At 38.4% G+C, this 14458-nt stretch overlaps 1 protein-coding gene across 3 annotated transcripts in view; it reads right to left on the bottom strand.

Moving 5' to 3' along the window:
• The window catches only part of Hel89B (histone acetyltransferase 1), a 570925-nt gene that overhangs the window by 428368 nt on the left and 128099 nt on the right, over positions 1-14458 (bottom strand). For all 3 annotated transcript variants that reach the window (XM_067150030.2, XM_067150029.2, XM_067150032.2), the window contains exon 9: positions 691-827. In XM_067150030.2, coding sequence (XP_067006131.2) covers positions 691-827 — 137 coding nt within the window. The remainder of the gene's footprint in view (positions 1-690; positions 828-14458) is intronic.

Below are 14458 nucleotides of genomic sequence, written 5' to 3'. Positions count from 1 at the left end.
ACTTTGTTAAAAATTACTACGAAAAATGCCTTAAAAATCATGCTTACTTAAATTAAGCTCTGGATATGAGCAAACAAGAGGATGTTTGGGTTGATGGTGACAATGACAACACAGACAAGGAATGTGCTTCACAAAAGCAGGTGCAATCCTTGTGACAATCTCACTACACTGAGAAACAGGAGATGTACGAATAATATATCCTGAACAGTTTTTTTTGTATAGTACTGACAACGCCGATCATATTATATCTTCTGTTTCTCAATGTAGTGAGATTGTCACTATAAGTTGTCAATAGAGACCATTATAGGCCATTAATATGAAGTTTATAGGCGATTTTGGGTAACCCATATACATTTACTTCACTTTGAAAGTGACAGAGATTTTTAAGATTCAATACGATGGGGATAGATTTATAAAAGCTGTATTTCAATAGAATCAATATTGAACATTGAAATATGAAAAGCTGGTAGTTCATATCAAGTGGTGATGTATAAGAGCTGAAAAAGACCAAGATGTTATGTTACTCCCCAGAAAATTTACGTAAGGGATGGTAATAAAATATTCTCTAATAACATTATGTATAGGACTTTCCACTTAACAACTTTAGAGGAATAATAATTTCACAAATAACAGGATTGTTATAAGAGGAAACAGGTGAAGATCAAAAAAGTAGCGCACTGAACAACAAACCTCTCTGACAGCCAGTAGGTATTTAAGGCCTAATAAGCCACCATGTCTAGCTTCCCAGTCTTTCTGCTTCAATAATTGCAAGAGAACTCGCAACACTCCATCCACACCCTCACGGCGCATCAAATTGAGCACAGCTCCTGCAACACATTACCAAACCCCTTAAGGTACAAATCACAAAATAACGTAACAAAAAATGTTAAAAATTGAAATTCTTACACTTACACTAGTTGGCTTGTTGAGGCAAAAGCCCCTATTTATTCAAGATGTTTAAACATACAGCATTTTATTGAAGTGAGAAAACTATTTATAAAGTCTTGTTCTTCAATAATGTCAGTAAGGTAGCATAAATGCTTACAAATCTGATGTAGTCTTCAGCTAATGAATGCCACATACAGCTGCCCACAAGTGAAAATGGGCCTAGGCACTTAGATTAGAATTTATTTATAGTCATGCCAATGTTTTTCTTAACAGCAACTGCAACCCTGACATATAGAATGGCATGTCTGGGGTCTGTTGACATCAGCTTTATTCTTAACATAAAAACAATACTGTGCAAAACATAGCAGTGAACATAGTTATAGCACCCCGGCAGTGCTTATATATGGTAGATTTTTTCCACGAAGGGTTTCTGAAAGACGGACTGACATATGATGGGTGTACCTGCCCTGCGATAACTTTCAACAAATGGGTGCATGGAATTCCAACATACAGATTCATTATAAAAAACATGGCCACATTTTGCAGGTCTTCCTCACAAAACAGTACTCACCATAGGTAATGTTGAGGCAAGCAAACACCACTTAAATACTTTCAACGTATTAGGTCATGTTACGTACATGTAGTACGTGTTGAAGAGATGTTAAGTACAGAACAAAAATGGCCAGCCGGACACCAGTGGGATCCGAACCCACAACCTCCCGATTTCGCGTCGGTTGCTCTACCAATTGAGCTATGGTGGCCTAGGCCATCTTTGTTCTGTTTGAAAGGATCTGAGCTACAGGTCTGGCACTGCTGCTAGTACACTGTAGAGTGCGTTTAAGTCGCCCGTTGTGGGGCATGTCAATGAATATTGAATTTTCACGACCGCATTGTAATCGAAACAGACTTTCAACGCATTAGGTCGTGTTACGTACACGTAGTACATGTTGAAGTCATGCCCCACAGCGGGCGACCTAAACGCACTCTACAGTGTGCTAGCAGCAGTGCCAGACCTGTAGCTCAGATCCTTTCAAACAGAACAAAGATGGCCTAGGCCACCATAGCTCAATTGGTAGAGCAACCGACGCGAAATCGGAAGGTTGTGGGTTCGGATCCCACTGGTGTCCGGCTGGCCATTTTTGTTCTGTACTTAACATCTCTTCAACACGTACTACATGTACGTAACACGACCTAATACGTTGAAAGTCTGTTTCGATTACAATGCGGTCGTGAAAATTCAATAACCATTTAAATACGCTCAAAGCAAACTGGGCAGCCAAATGTCAAGCTGATCTGAACCTGCAAACTATCGAGTGACTTAAGTGATTTTCCCTTCCCCATGACCGTTTCAGGAGCAAGTTTAACTCAGTATATACAACATAGCACTACTACTAAGAACTAATATAGAAACTCAGGGTTTTCATTTCAGACATCAACCATGGAAATCAATTCCATGGTTATTGCAGAATTTATATTAATTAAAATATGACACTTAGTGGACCAAATTTACTTTCAACGAGGTCCTGGAATTATGATCTGAAGAATGAGCCAACTCCCAAGGTTATAGAAGTAATATTAAAGAATTCCTTATGAATTACATATAAGAATAATAGTGTAGTAAAAGAAAACGTTTGGAAAAATAGTTAAGAAAGTAACAGAATGAATCATAAAAGTTCACCCAAATTTTAGAAAGCTCAAGTTGATTACATTAATGTTAAGTGCTTCCACCATACATTAATCTAAACATTAATGTTCACTCTTTCACTGCAATAGTCAATTTTTGTTCACTGTGTTCAATGTGACAGTCTAATTAAGCTGACTTGGCATTTTCCCCATTTTTCACACCTGCATTAAATCATCGTCGGCCGATACTTATACCTTAGTTTTCATTTTTTGCCTGAAGTTATGTAATCCTTAATCCTCATGATGACGGTGGCACTAATGGCTTATCAGACAAATTCTTGCATAAAACATATGGCCACACATGTTGCATCTGATGGAACGTGGAAGGTGGGGGACGTGGCAGTGCTTGACGTAGCTTCTTTCTCTGGCGAGTTTCCTCTTCCTGTCTTCACAATTCCTGCTCAAACTGTCCAACTGCAGCTGAGATGGTAGCACGCCAGCGAGGGCGATCCAATGCGAGAGTATGCCAAGTATCTGGGTTTATATCTGGACTTCTCATGGTCTGCTTAAGTTTGTCGTTATATCGCTTCAGAGGAGCACCACGCGTCCCTTTGCCAGTGCTGAGTTCACCATACAGGATTTGCTGAGGGAGCCTGCTGTCACTCATAGGATGGATATGGCCTGACAATCTAAGCCGATGACCTATGATGGTGGCTTCGTTACTGTTTAGCTTTGCATTCTCGACAAGTGCTATATTCGTTATATAGTCATCCCATTTGATACTCATGATGGATCAAAGTTTTTGTAGATGAAAGCGTTCCAGTTCCTTGAAATCCCGGTGATATAGTGTCCGGGTTTCACACCTGTAAAGTACAGTAGAAATAACAACAGCTTGGTGCACCATTATTTTTGAGGGGATACTTAGATCTTTGTTCTGGAATACACGATGTGAGAGACCTACAAAGGCCACAAGGGCAGCCTGTACTCTGTTTTCCACATCCTCAGAGGTACAGTGCGTTGAGAGAATACTCCCAAGGTACAAGAAGTGCTCCACCTTTTCCAGAGCTGTGCCAGATATGGTGATATCAAAATCGGGGGGGGGTTCCAGGAGCAGGCTGAATAAGCACTTTGGTCTTCTGAATGTTGACAGTCAGACCAAAACGTTCATAAGCTCTGGTGAAGCAGAGATTGTTGAAGCTCTTCCGGTGTGTGGGCTGGAGAAGCACTGTCATCTGCATATTGCAATTCTGTGACCCAGGTGGAATAGGTTCATCTTCTGGAGCGTAGTTTGGCCTGGTTGAAAAGCCCCCCCATCATCCGATATTTAACACATTGGAGACGCCGCTCGTAGAAACTACGGGCGCGATAATTCATTGCTGCTGACAGAGCTCGGAGAATCTACGGGCACGATTTCACTGCAGCTAAAAAATTGTATTTGCCGTTTCAGTGAGCTGTGATTTCAATAAGATACTGTCGAATGCTTCTATAAGCATAAAATATACTAGTTATGAGCATAAGTCGAGAGCTCTTCTTTCAAGGCATTGATAACACAGCCACGTTCCTACATAACTTAAGGCTGCGTAATCGTTGATTCTCAGCTGTGAAATGGGCGGGAAAGTACGTACGGTACATGCGGTCAGGAAGAGTGTGTGTTCGAGAGGCAGGCTTGTTTGCGTAATTCTTGTGAATATGTAGCATGTCTAATTCAAGCGTACAAAATTTCGACAACGAATCCATAATGGATGTTCTTATGGAAGACATGATTTCTGAAAATGAGGATGAGGATAACAATTACACACTAAGTAAACATGATGATTCTGGCGCTTCAGGTTAGTAAATGTAGAAAATGAGCTCATTTCAAATTGGTGTGAAGTGTAACGTAGTTTTACATCGCTTCCTTGAAGTGGGTTCTGTAATACTATTTTATACCGCTTCCTAAAAATGTGGGCGTTTCCCGTGTACCTGCAGCAACTCGATGCAACACAGTCGTCAAACAAAGAACAGTGGGAATGCAAATTCCTGTTTGTAAACTAGAATACCAGTGTCAATTGACTAATTAGGTTAGAATCTGCATTAGTGTGTTTCAGTAGATGTGCCCACAAAGTCAAATTTTGAAATATTAACCGAAATGGCATCCATAGCTGCGTCAGATTTTTTTTCGTTTGTAAAACATGTTATTTTCATAAATTTATATTTTAAAATTGCTGCACTATTATGATAATTAAAACTCATTTTTGTGTAGAAGAAAGTGTGATCTTGCTATGCATTCCAAAAGTTGTTATAAACATGGCTTACCCTAGCATTGCAAAAATTTTCACAAACCATAAAAAATCCTGCGATTTCTGGAGAATAGCAAATTCAAATATGGCCGTCTCCAATATGTTAATTTCCACACCTGCGTTGAATGCAGGCGTTGTCTCATAAAGCATAGTTGCCAGGTACAGGGCGAAAAGTGTAGGTGCAAGTACACATCCTTGCTTCAGTCCATTTGTGATTGGAAATTCTTTCGAGATATCATTCTGATACGGTACCTGACCAACCATACCACCACGGAGAGCTTGAATCAGACCAACAAAATGCTCAGGACATCCGAAGTGCCTCAAAGGAATTCACAGGCAATATAGGATCTGGGATGACTCCACGTAGATTCATTCGCGAAATGGAGGAATACTTTCGTGAGGCTAAGATATCGCCGGAGAGACAGCTCAAAACTGTGGAACGACATTTAGATGGAGCGCCACTGGTTTGGTACAAGGCACTCCGATACATATTCGAGGAGCATTATGCTGGTTTTAACTCATTGGGCCCGAGCCACGGAACCGTTCCGTGCTTCGTCTCGGTGAACCAAACGCCGGACCACGGAACTGCTGTTGTCTCGTTTTACTATGTAATACAACTTTTCCTCAAGAGATGGCAGAGTGAGTTACATTTGTGATTTGTGTAGGGACTCTTTCTTTGCAATGTTATATGCTCTTTGCTAATATATATCGATAGCATGCTTGGTAATATTAGTTTGAAGTGGGCTATCTCTAGCTTTGAGATTCGCTTGTAAACAAGATGGCTGCCAGTACAGAACAGATATTTACCGATATATAACCCCTTTTAGGATGTAATGATGACTAGGAATGAAATTTTTTCAGTGAAATTAGTAGTAATAATAGTACTAGTGTGAGCAACGCTCCTAAAGAACAAATAGATGTGGAAATCGAAGAGGAAGTGCAAAGAGAAGACTATGTTACAGCTCAACAGGCGGACTGAGGACGGTCCCGTGATGCTAATAAAATAAATGTTTTACAGTATTCCTTGTTCCGCAGTTTGAGATATGAAAGCCTTTTGTTTTCATGTATATTTAAATCTTTAATGGTCTTGTAAGTACGAAATTTCTCATGATATGAAGCGACACTATATTTCCTCCAAAATAATCCCAGCGCCAATGTAGTTTCAATCCAACAAATATGCAGGGCTCAATGGGTTAAGCAAGCATTTCTGGAAAAATTTTGGGGGATGACGTGCAGCAAGGTATCAGATTAGAATTGTATTCCAAGAAGTATTCGTTGGGTGGACCAAGTCATTTTTCAGACTATTTTACAATGCAATTTCATCGTTTGAAGGAATTGGACTCACCATCGACGGAACTAGAAATGGTCAGAGCCATGGCAAAACAGTTTCCTCCGGACATTCAACGGCGGTTAACAGCGGCAAACGTACAATCTGCAACGCACGCCGAACCAATCCTCAGGCAACTTGATAGCACAAACACAAAGACTGGTAATTGGATAATAAGGCACGTGGATCCAGCTGTGAATATTGCAATGCTGGTAGATTCAGGAGAAACAGATAGAGAAAACACTCAATGGCAATGTGCCCAAAGGGAAAGACAGGCAAAGCATAGGGATTGGAAAGATAGTCAGCAGTACCAGAGATGGACACCATCTCAGAATGATAATAATAATGTTATTTGTTTTACGTCCCACTAACTACTCTTTTACGGTTTTCGGAGATGCCGAGGTGCCGGAATTTAGTCCCGCAGGAGTTCTTTTACGTGCCAGTAAATCTACCAACACGAGGCTGATGTATTTGAGCACCTTTAAATACCACTGGACTGAGCCAGGATCGAACCTGCCAAGTTGGGGTCAGAAGGCCAGCGCCTTAACCGTCTGAGCCACTCAGCCCGGCCATCTCAGAATGAAAGCAGAAGGCATCCGCGATATAGGAGGAATTCACTGAGGTAGATGGCCATACCAAAGACGTAGATATCAAGGAAAGCCAAATCAGAGAGACGAAAGGCAAGAGGATGAAATGGACCAAGAAAAGAAGAAATCTATTGGAGAATAGAAAAGACAGCAAGAGGCAAAACAATGGGAAAATGCAATTCAAAACCAAGTTATGAATGCTGACTGTATAGGGGCAACGAGCTTACAGTTTCAAGAGCAACAGAAGAAAGACAGTATGAACAAAATGTTTAATCCTGGAGCAATGCCGTTCAATGACAATACTAACGAAAAGAACGGCGTGAAAAAAAACTTCATTCTAGGATCGAGAGAGGATGAATTAGATAGGATAAAACAAACTGACAAACAACATGTTTGGATAGTAACAAATATTGAGTCATGAGAGTTTGAACCAGAAGAATTGCTAGAAGATCACCAATCTGATGGAATAGAAGCAAAAAGGGGACTTCCCATCATTTGAGTAACCATATTTGGCATTCACATATCGTCATTATTAGATGCAATGTTGGTAGATTCAGAAGAAACAGATAGAGAAAACAAGCAATGTCATTGTGCCCAAAGGGAAAGACAGGCAAAGCATAGGGATTGGAAAGATAGTTAGCAGTACCAGAGATGGACACCATCTAAGAATGAAAGCAGAACGGGGTGAAAAAAAGCAGATGACAGACTATTGAAGCTCTTCCGGTGTGTGGGCTGGAGAAGCACTGTCATCTGCATATTGCAATTCTGTGACCCGGGTGGAATAGGTTCATCTTCTGGAGCGTAGTTTGGCCTGGTTGAAAAGCCCCCCCATCATACCGATATTTAATTTCCACACCTGCGTTAATTACAGGCGTTGTCTCATAAAGCATAGCTGCCAGGTACAGGGCGAAAAGTGTAGGTGCAAGTACACATCCTTGCTTCAGTCCATTTGTGATTGGAAATTCTTCCGAGATATCATTCTGATACGGTACCTCACCAACCATACCATCACGGAGAGCTTGGATCAGACAGCTGTACCAGAGATGGACACCATCTCAGAATGAAAGCAGAAGGCATCCACATATAGGAGGAATTCACGTTGGAATAATCACCGAGGTAGATAACCATACCAAAGACGTAGATATCAAAGAAAGAGAGACGAAAGGCAAGAGGACGAAATGGACCAAGAAAAGAAGAAATCTGCTGAAGAATAGAAAAGACAGCAAGAGGCAAAACAATGGGAAAATGCAATTCAAAACCAAGATAGGAATGCTGACTGTATAGGGGCAACGAGCTTACAAGCTTACGAGCTTATCATAGAAGGTAATAACACAAGTGACGAATTGGGAGAATATGATTCTACAGAGGAGTGAAGGATAACGACTGTTGAACACAACACAAAAAGCGTCAAGGAAATAAGAAATGTTGGAATGCACCATGAATGTCATAAAGATTTAAAAACAACTAACACAATGATCACAGTCAAAAGAGTAAAAAAGAACACCACTATTTCATGCCAAAACAAATCTAGTTGAAGTTCATAAGCAGGTCTAATACAATCCTGTTATGCTGCATTCACATATGAGGACGTATGAAGATGTTGTATTTGAGATCGATAACGAGTTAAAGGATTTGTTTTAATATGCAAACTTCAAGTTTGCATACTATGACTTAATTTTTGCACTGCTTTGCTAATTGGCTGACGATGACATTTGTTGAAACTGGTCCCAAATGAACAGGTTGTAACTTCTATTTGGTTCAACTTAAGGTGGATCCTTCCTTCTATTTAATTTTGTGTATTTCTCTATTCAATACAGAACAATCATGAAATTTTTAACTTTAAATGTACAAAGCTTATCGTAGAATTAGATTTTGATTGTATTATCAAGGTGACTTAAATGGTACACAACTTTAGTAACCTAATGCATTGTCATAATGTATCTGTCAGAGAGTGGTAACCCGGTCATTGGTGAGAATAATAATGCGGATTACCGTGAATGTTTAGGTAATGATATTTAGAGATAAAAATTTCATTGTTCCGTATTGAAAGTGTTAACATATGAACAGTAACACAGTAAAGGTTTCCACCTATTCAGTACTAATATGTATTTACAATATTATAAATTACATGGAACTAGTTTCAACCCACCTAGGGGTCATCAGCCATATTAAAGCATACATAAGTTTTTGTCGAATCCTAAAACATGTTATTTTTAATTGTAATATGAATTTATAATTTATAAAGTGAAGTGTGGTAATGAGATGAGAAATGTTAGTATGGTACAGGTGAGTAGTAAATAATAATATATATATACAAACAAGTTTGGAACAAAGTACAAGTGGGTTGCTTAGAGTTGTAAAAATATAACCTCGTGGATGTCAGTAGTCCTCGTACTAAAGAATCAATGTAAAATAACACATATAAACATATATACAAGTATGTACAAAGTCTGGAGAGTAAAGAGTGATACTCTTTTTGATGTCGAGTCGGCTTGACACTGATCACTTAAGCGGAGAAATTAGGCATTTGGTGTATTAAAGCTGTGCTGATCGGTTGCGTTGTTGATTGTTGGACGTGAAGTTATTTTTGAATTTCTGGTTGAGAAGAAGGTGGAAACTGCGCGTGGATATATTGGTTCTCAGTTCTTAGCGGAAACCAAATTGGACCTGTTTAAATGGAGAAAGTTGGTAAAAACAAAAAATGGAGGTAGGAAAAAGTTAACATAAAGTGAAAGGACGCTTACCTCGCACTGCGGTGTGTGTAGTATAGCTGATGGTGTGCGATTGGTGGCGGGAAGAGAAGTGTGGGCAGAGAGGAGGGCAGGCGCGTGTGGGTTAGGAGGGGGTTAGGAAGAGAACCAATATATCCACGCGCAGTTTCCACCTTCTTCTCAACCAGAAATTCAAAAATAACTTCACGTCCAACAATCAACAACGCAACCGATCAGCACAGCTTTAATACACCAAATGCCTAATTTCTCCGCTTAAGTGATCAATGTCAAGCCGACTCGACATCAAAAAGAGTATCACTCTTTACTCTCCAGACTTTGTACATACTTGTATATATGTTTATATGTGTTATTTTACATTGATTCTTTAGTACGAGGACTACTGACATCCACGAGGTTATATTTTTACAACTCTAAGCAACCCACTTGTACTTTGTTCCAAACTTGTTTGTATATATATTATTATTTACTACTCACCTGTACCATACTAACATTTCTCATCTCATTACCACACTTCACTTTATAAATTATAAATTCATATTACAATTAAAAATAACATGTTTTAGGATTCGACAAAAACTTATGTATGCTTTAATATGGCTGATGATGACCCCTAGGTGGGTCGAAACTAGTTCCATGTAATTTATAATGTTGTAAATACATATTAGTACTGAATAGGTGGAAACCTTTACTGTGTTACTATTCACATGTTATTCTCAGTTCAGTACGGACCAACAACATGAAATTCATAACCCTTGAAAGTATTAACGTTAAAAATTAAATAATTGAAAAAGAAGTTCAACCTACTCAATACATAAGAGAAAGAAATGTAGTGATTACATTCTTATTTAATAGTAATTAGAAATGGGACCGGTTTCGACCCTAGTCCAGGTCATCGTCATGGTTTGTTGAGATAGATACTACGACAATGTAGCGAGTTACTGAGAATGTCAGTAAACCTATACTGAGGTTGGTTAGAATGAGATGTTCATCATGCAATTTTAAAAGGATTTTCGGATATGCAAGCGATAGGATGTACTGATGGTATTTTAAAAGGTATCCCGGAGATTATAAATGTTGAGCGAGTGAGAAATCATCAAAATATTAATCCATGGCGGCAAGAAGGTAAGATGTGTGCATTGGAAGGATGAATTACTGAGAGGATCTTCAATAAAATGACATGAATAAATAAAGAGATAAATGTTGTTTTAAGGGTAATGTCACCTGGTGCACTACGTTAGCATTCAATGAGTAGTTGCTTGTAGTAATTAACTTCTTAGCCCTTTCAGACCCTACCACACGTTTATGGTACGATTCATTGCAGTGACCGAGAGCATTGTGAGTCGTTTAGTTTTAAAGCATAGGTTTGTGCAAACTCTTTGATATGCATTAATTGGTGCTGTGCTCCTAAGGAAGACCTATGAAGTACGTTGATTCTGCTGGTCTTGGCGGTTATCATGGCAACCGGTACATTATCAGGTAAGTCTGTTCATAACTACGTTATTTCGTTAGATATTGATATCAAACTGCATATGAAAACTAATACCATATTAGCATTTTTGATGCAAAGATACAGCAATTATAATTTATTTTACTGTAGAGCTTCACAAAATGTTACCCACACATTTATGTGGGCTGGGACTGAAGTGTGTTAACCTTCTTATTCCTAAACTAAAAAAAATGGCCCGCAAAAAGGAATATATGGTATCATTTCCTTAATGTATGAATACAGATTACAGTGTAATTAAATAACTGCTACGTTTACAGCAATTATTTAACAAAGACCATAGTTTTGTTTTAACATAACCTTTAAATTTCAGAAATATTCTTCATCTATCAAGAACCCAACGTACAGGTTCAAAAATTTATTTTGACAGACTTTTCACAACTGTACATTATCTTGATGCCCTAAGTGAGAAAGAAATCTATGGAAGTGGCACTATTATGATGAAAAATAAAACATTTAAACCCAACCAAAAGATGGTAAGAGGTGAAGTTGAGGAGGTATGCCAATCAGATGATGGAATGTGTTTAATTCGATGGAAGGCCTCGAAAGTGGTGACCATGGCCTCAAATTTGCACGGAGAAACCTCACTTCATGAAGTAGAGAGATGAGACAAAAAGGAAAAGAAGTACATTAAAGTACCAATTCCAAATGCACCCAAAAAATATAATGAAAAGACGGGCGGTGTCGATACCTGCGATCAGCTGTTGGAAGAGTACTGAACCTCCTTTAAAACAAAGAAGTGCCCCTGAAAACCGCTTTCACCTTATTGATCTGACGACCGTTAATGCATGGATGGAGTACAGGAGAGATGCTGCATGCAATGGAGTTGTGAAGAAAGACATTCTTGATCTAATGAAATTTCGATTAGCCTTAGCTGAAATACTTACTGCATCAACCGACTTTGTGCCCTTTCAAGAAGAGGAAGAACAAGAAAGAGATCCACCAACAAGATGATGTGTGCACTACTCCCATGTGTGGACAAAAGGCTCGAAGGTTTTGAGCACTGGCCCGCTGTTGATGAACTGTCGACAGGGCGCATGGGCCGCATGACCAGCTGATCCAGCCAAACTAGAGTGCAATGTACTAAGTGTAATATTTACCTATGCCTAACAAGTAAGAATAAGTCTTTCAGGAAATTCCACAAGAAATGATGTGGTAAGCGTCAGCATTTTTCACAATTATTTATCATTTTTTTCAAAATTTGGGACAATTTCTCACTGCTTGTATTGTGTATATTGGATAAATAAATAAACAATTTTGATGTGATAGAATGTGTATATTATATCTACCTTCAATCTCCTAGAAAAAAATATTTTATTGCTATATTAATAAATATAAAGTGAACTTTACAAACTTCACTAGTTCTCCACTCAAAACGATTGAGCATAGACCCAGCCCACACAAATGTGTGGGTCATAAGAAACAACAATGGAATAAGATTTTTTTTTGCTGCAACAGATTTATTATGTTTTTGTGATCAATTGAGGTATTAAACAATGAAAGTTGCAAAAAAAATTCTCTCCGCTTAGTCTTGGGTCTCAAAGGGCTAGGCAGTAGTATTTACTAACAGGAAATCTTTGGAGGGGAGCAGATGCAGATCGTCTACACTAATTATGTTAGTAGTTAGACATTGTTTATTTTTTTAGGTACGGCAGAGCAGAAGGTTCCAGGTGTGTGCTGTTGTTACCACGATTGATTTATTCATTAAAATTATCTGATCACTTTGGCTGGTTAGCAGATGATTACATTATGGTATGCAATGTTGTGAAGACCAGATCGTTAGGATATTCAAGTTGTACGTTAGGTTGATAGATAGCTAGACGATGGAATATGACAGATAGCTGTAGGAGGACAAACTTTGGGCCAATAACTGACAAAAATGAATGAACAAAGTGAACATTTATAGAATTAATTTTGTGATTGACAGATATTTAAAAGAACTGTTAAGCAATTCATTATTTTGTGATTAATATTTCAGAAAATGTGGTGTTGAATTTAATTATGGAATTTTTATGAAAATTAGAGTCAGATGACTGTTTATGATGTGTTTAATGAAAACCAACAAAGGTTAATCGGCATGATATTTATTATTTTCAACCTTGTTGTCTTGTTAAATGATTATAATTATTATTTTACATGAATGACTAATGAAAGTGGAATATCCTTTCAAAAATTATATTGCGATCTTCTCATTCCGTTAGTTTATGAGTTAATTTAGCCTTATGTAATTAGGTGGAATGTAAATTTTACTCGGTTTATATGAGCCTGACATTGGATAAGAAAAATATAACCGGTACTCATCGAATGTCCATGCCCATGAGTGGAATCTCTTGTAATCCGCTGACAACAGCCGAGGCTTAATCGTAAACAAACATTTATTTCGAACCACACCCACACGAACGGTTATAATATATAGGTTATATTACAAGTAAGCACAGGAAAGTAATAGTCACTTCTGGAGATTATGTAAGCGACTTCTAAATTTTGACAATGAGCAGTTAAATACATCAATATCCACTTTGTTTAGAAATCTTGACATTCATTCAATTGGCCAATTGAATGCGTAATTAGCTCTATGCCCATTTGTAGACAGTGTATTCTTAAACCCTGCGCGTCTGTCTGGTACATGATACCAATATAAATGGTCCATTATTGGACATTATAAATTTTCCAGCTAACTCATTCCAGGTTGCCAGCGTTTCGCCCCCGTGTGCTAGGCTGGGCTCATCAGTTGGTACCTAGCACACCTACCAAGACGCATGGCCAGTGCATACCGTGGAGGCCACTGCGTAGGCTAATATTACACATTACACATTACACATCCCCTATGGGAATCGACATCTGTATCATTGTCTGGTACATGTACGTTAATTTTTTCAAGGAGTTGTGGGCAATTCACCAAGGCGTGAAGCAATTTAAAAATAAAAAGTGTACCCAGGAATTCATGGCATTGTGACAGACTATGCAGATTTGAAGACTGTTGTAGGGCTGTATGTTCAACATTATCATATGAGAATCCTGCTCTAAATGAATATAAACAAAGAAATTTATGTTATACTAAATCTAATCTATGGATAGAGGTCTGATGAGAAGGGTTCCATACAGGTGTACAGTATTCTAGTATACGGCATACCATAGACACATACAGTAATTGATACATAGCTAAGTTTGAAAATTCTCTGGAATATCTAGTAATTCAACCCAGTCTTTGTATTGATTTCTTACAAATATTTTCAATATGTTTCAATATATGTAAGGGGCCGCCTGAAAAATTGCTGCCAGGAGCTCTAAAATGCCTTTGGCACTGGCAACCCCATCGTAACAATAGCCTAAAATGAGTGGTGGTAATTAACAGCCTCGGAAAAGGTTAGGGCATACCCAGCTAAAAGTGATGTGCAGTTCTTGTGCTGGGGGAGTTATGATAAGTGAGCAACCAGCCATTAATAATACGAAGGTGGGAATAATAAATTTTATGACCCTGACAGACATATCAGAAGAGTTGATTGATTTTATGGAGA

Source organism: Anabrus simplex, chromosome 6 (assembly GCF_040414725.1).
Source record: "Anabrus simplex isolate iqAnaSimp1 chromosome 6, ASM4041472v1, whole genome shotgun sequence".
Classification (NCBI taxonomy): domain Eukaryota; kingdom Metazoa; phylum Arthropoda; class Insecta; order Orthoptera; family Tettigoniidae; genus Anabrus; species Anabrus simplex.
This window is presented reverse-complemented; position numbering and strand designations above follow the sequence as displayed.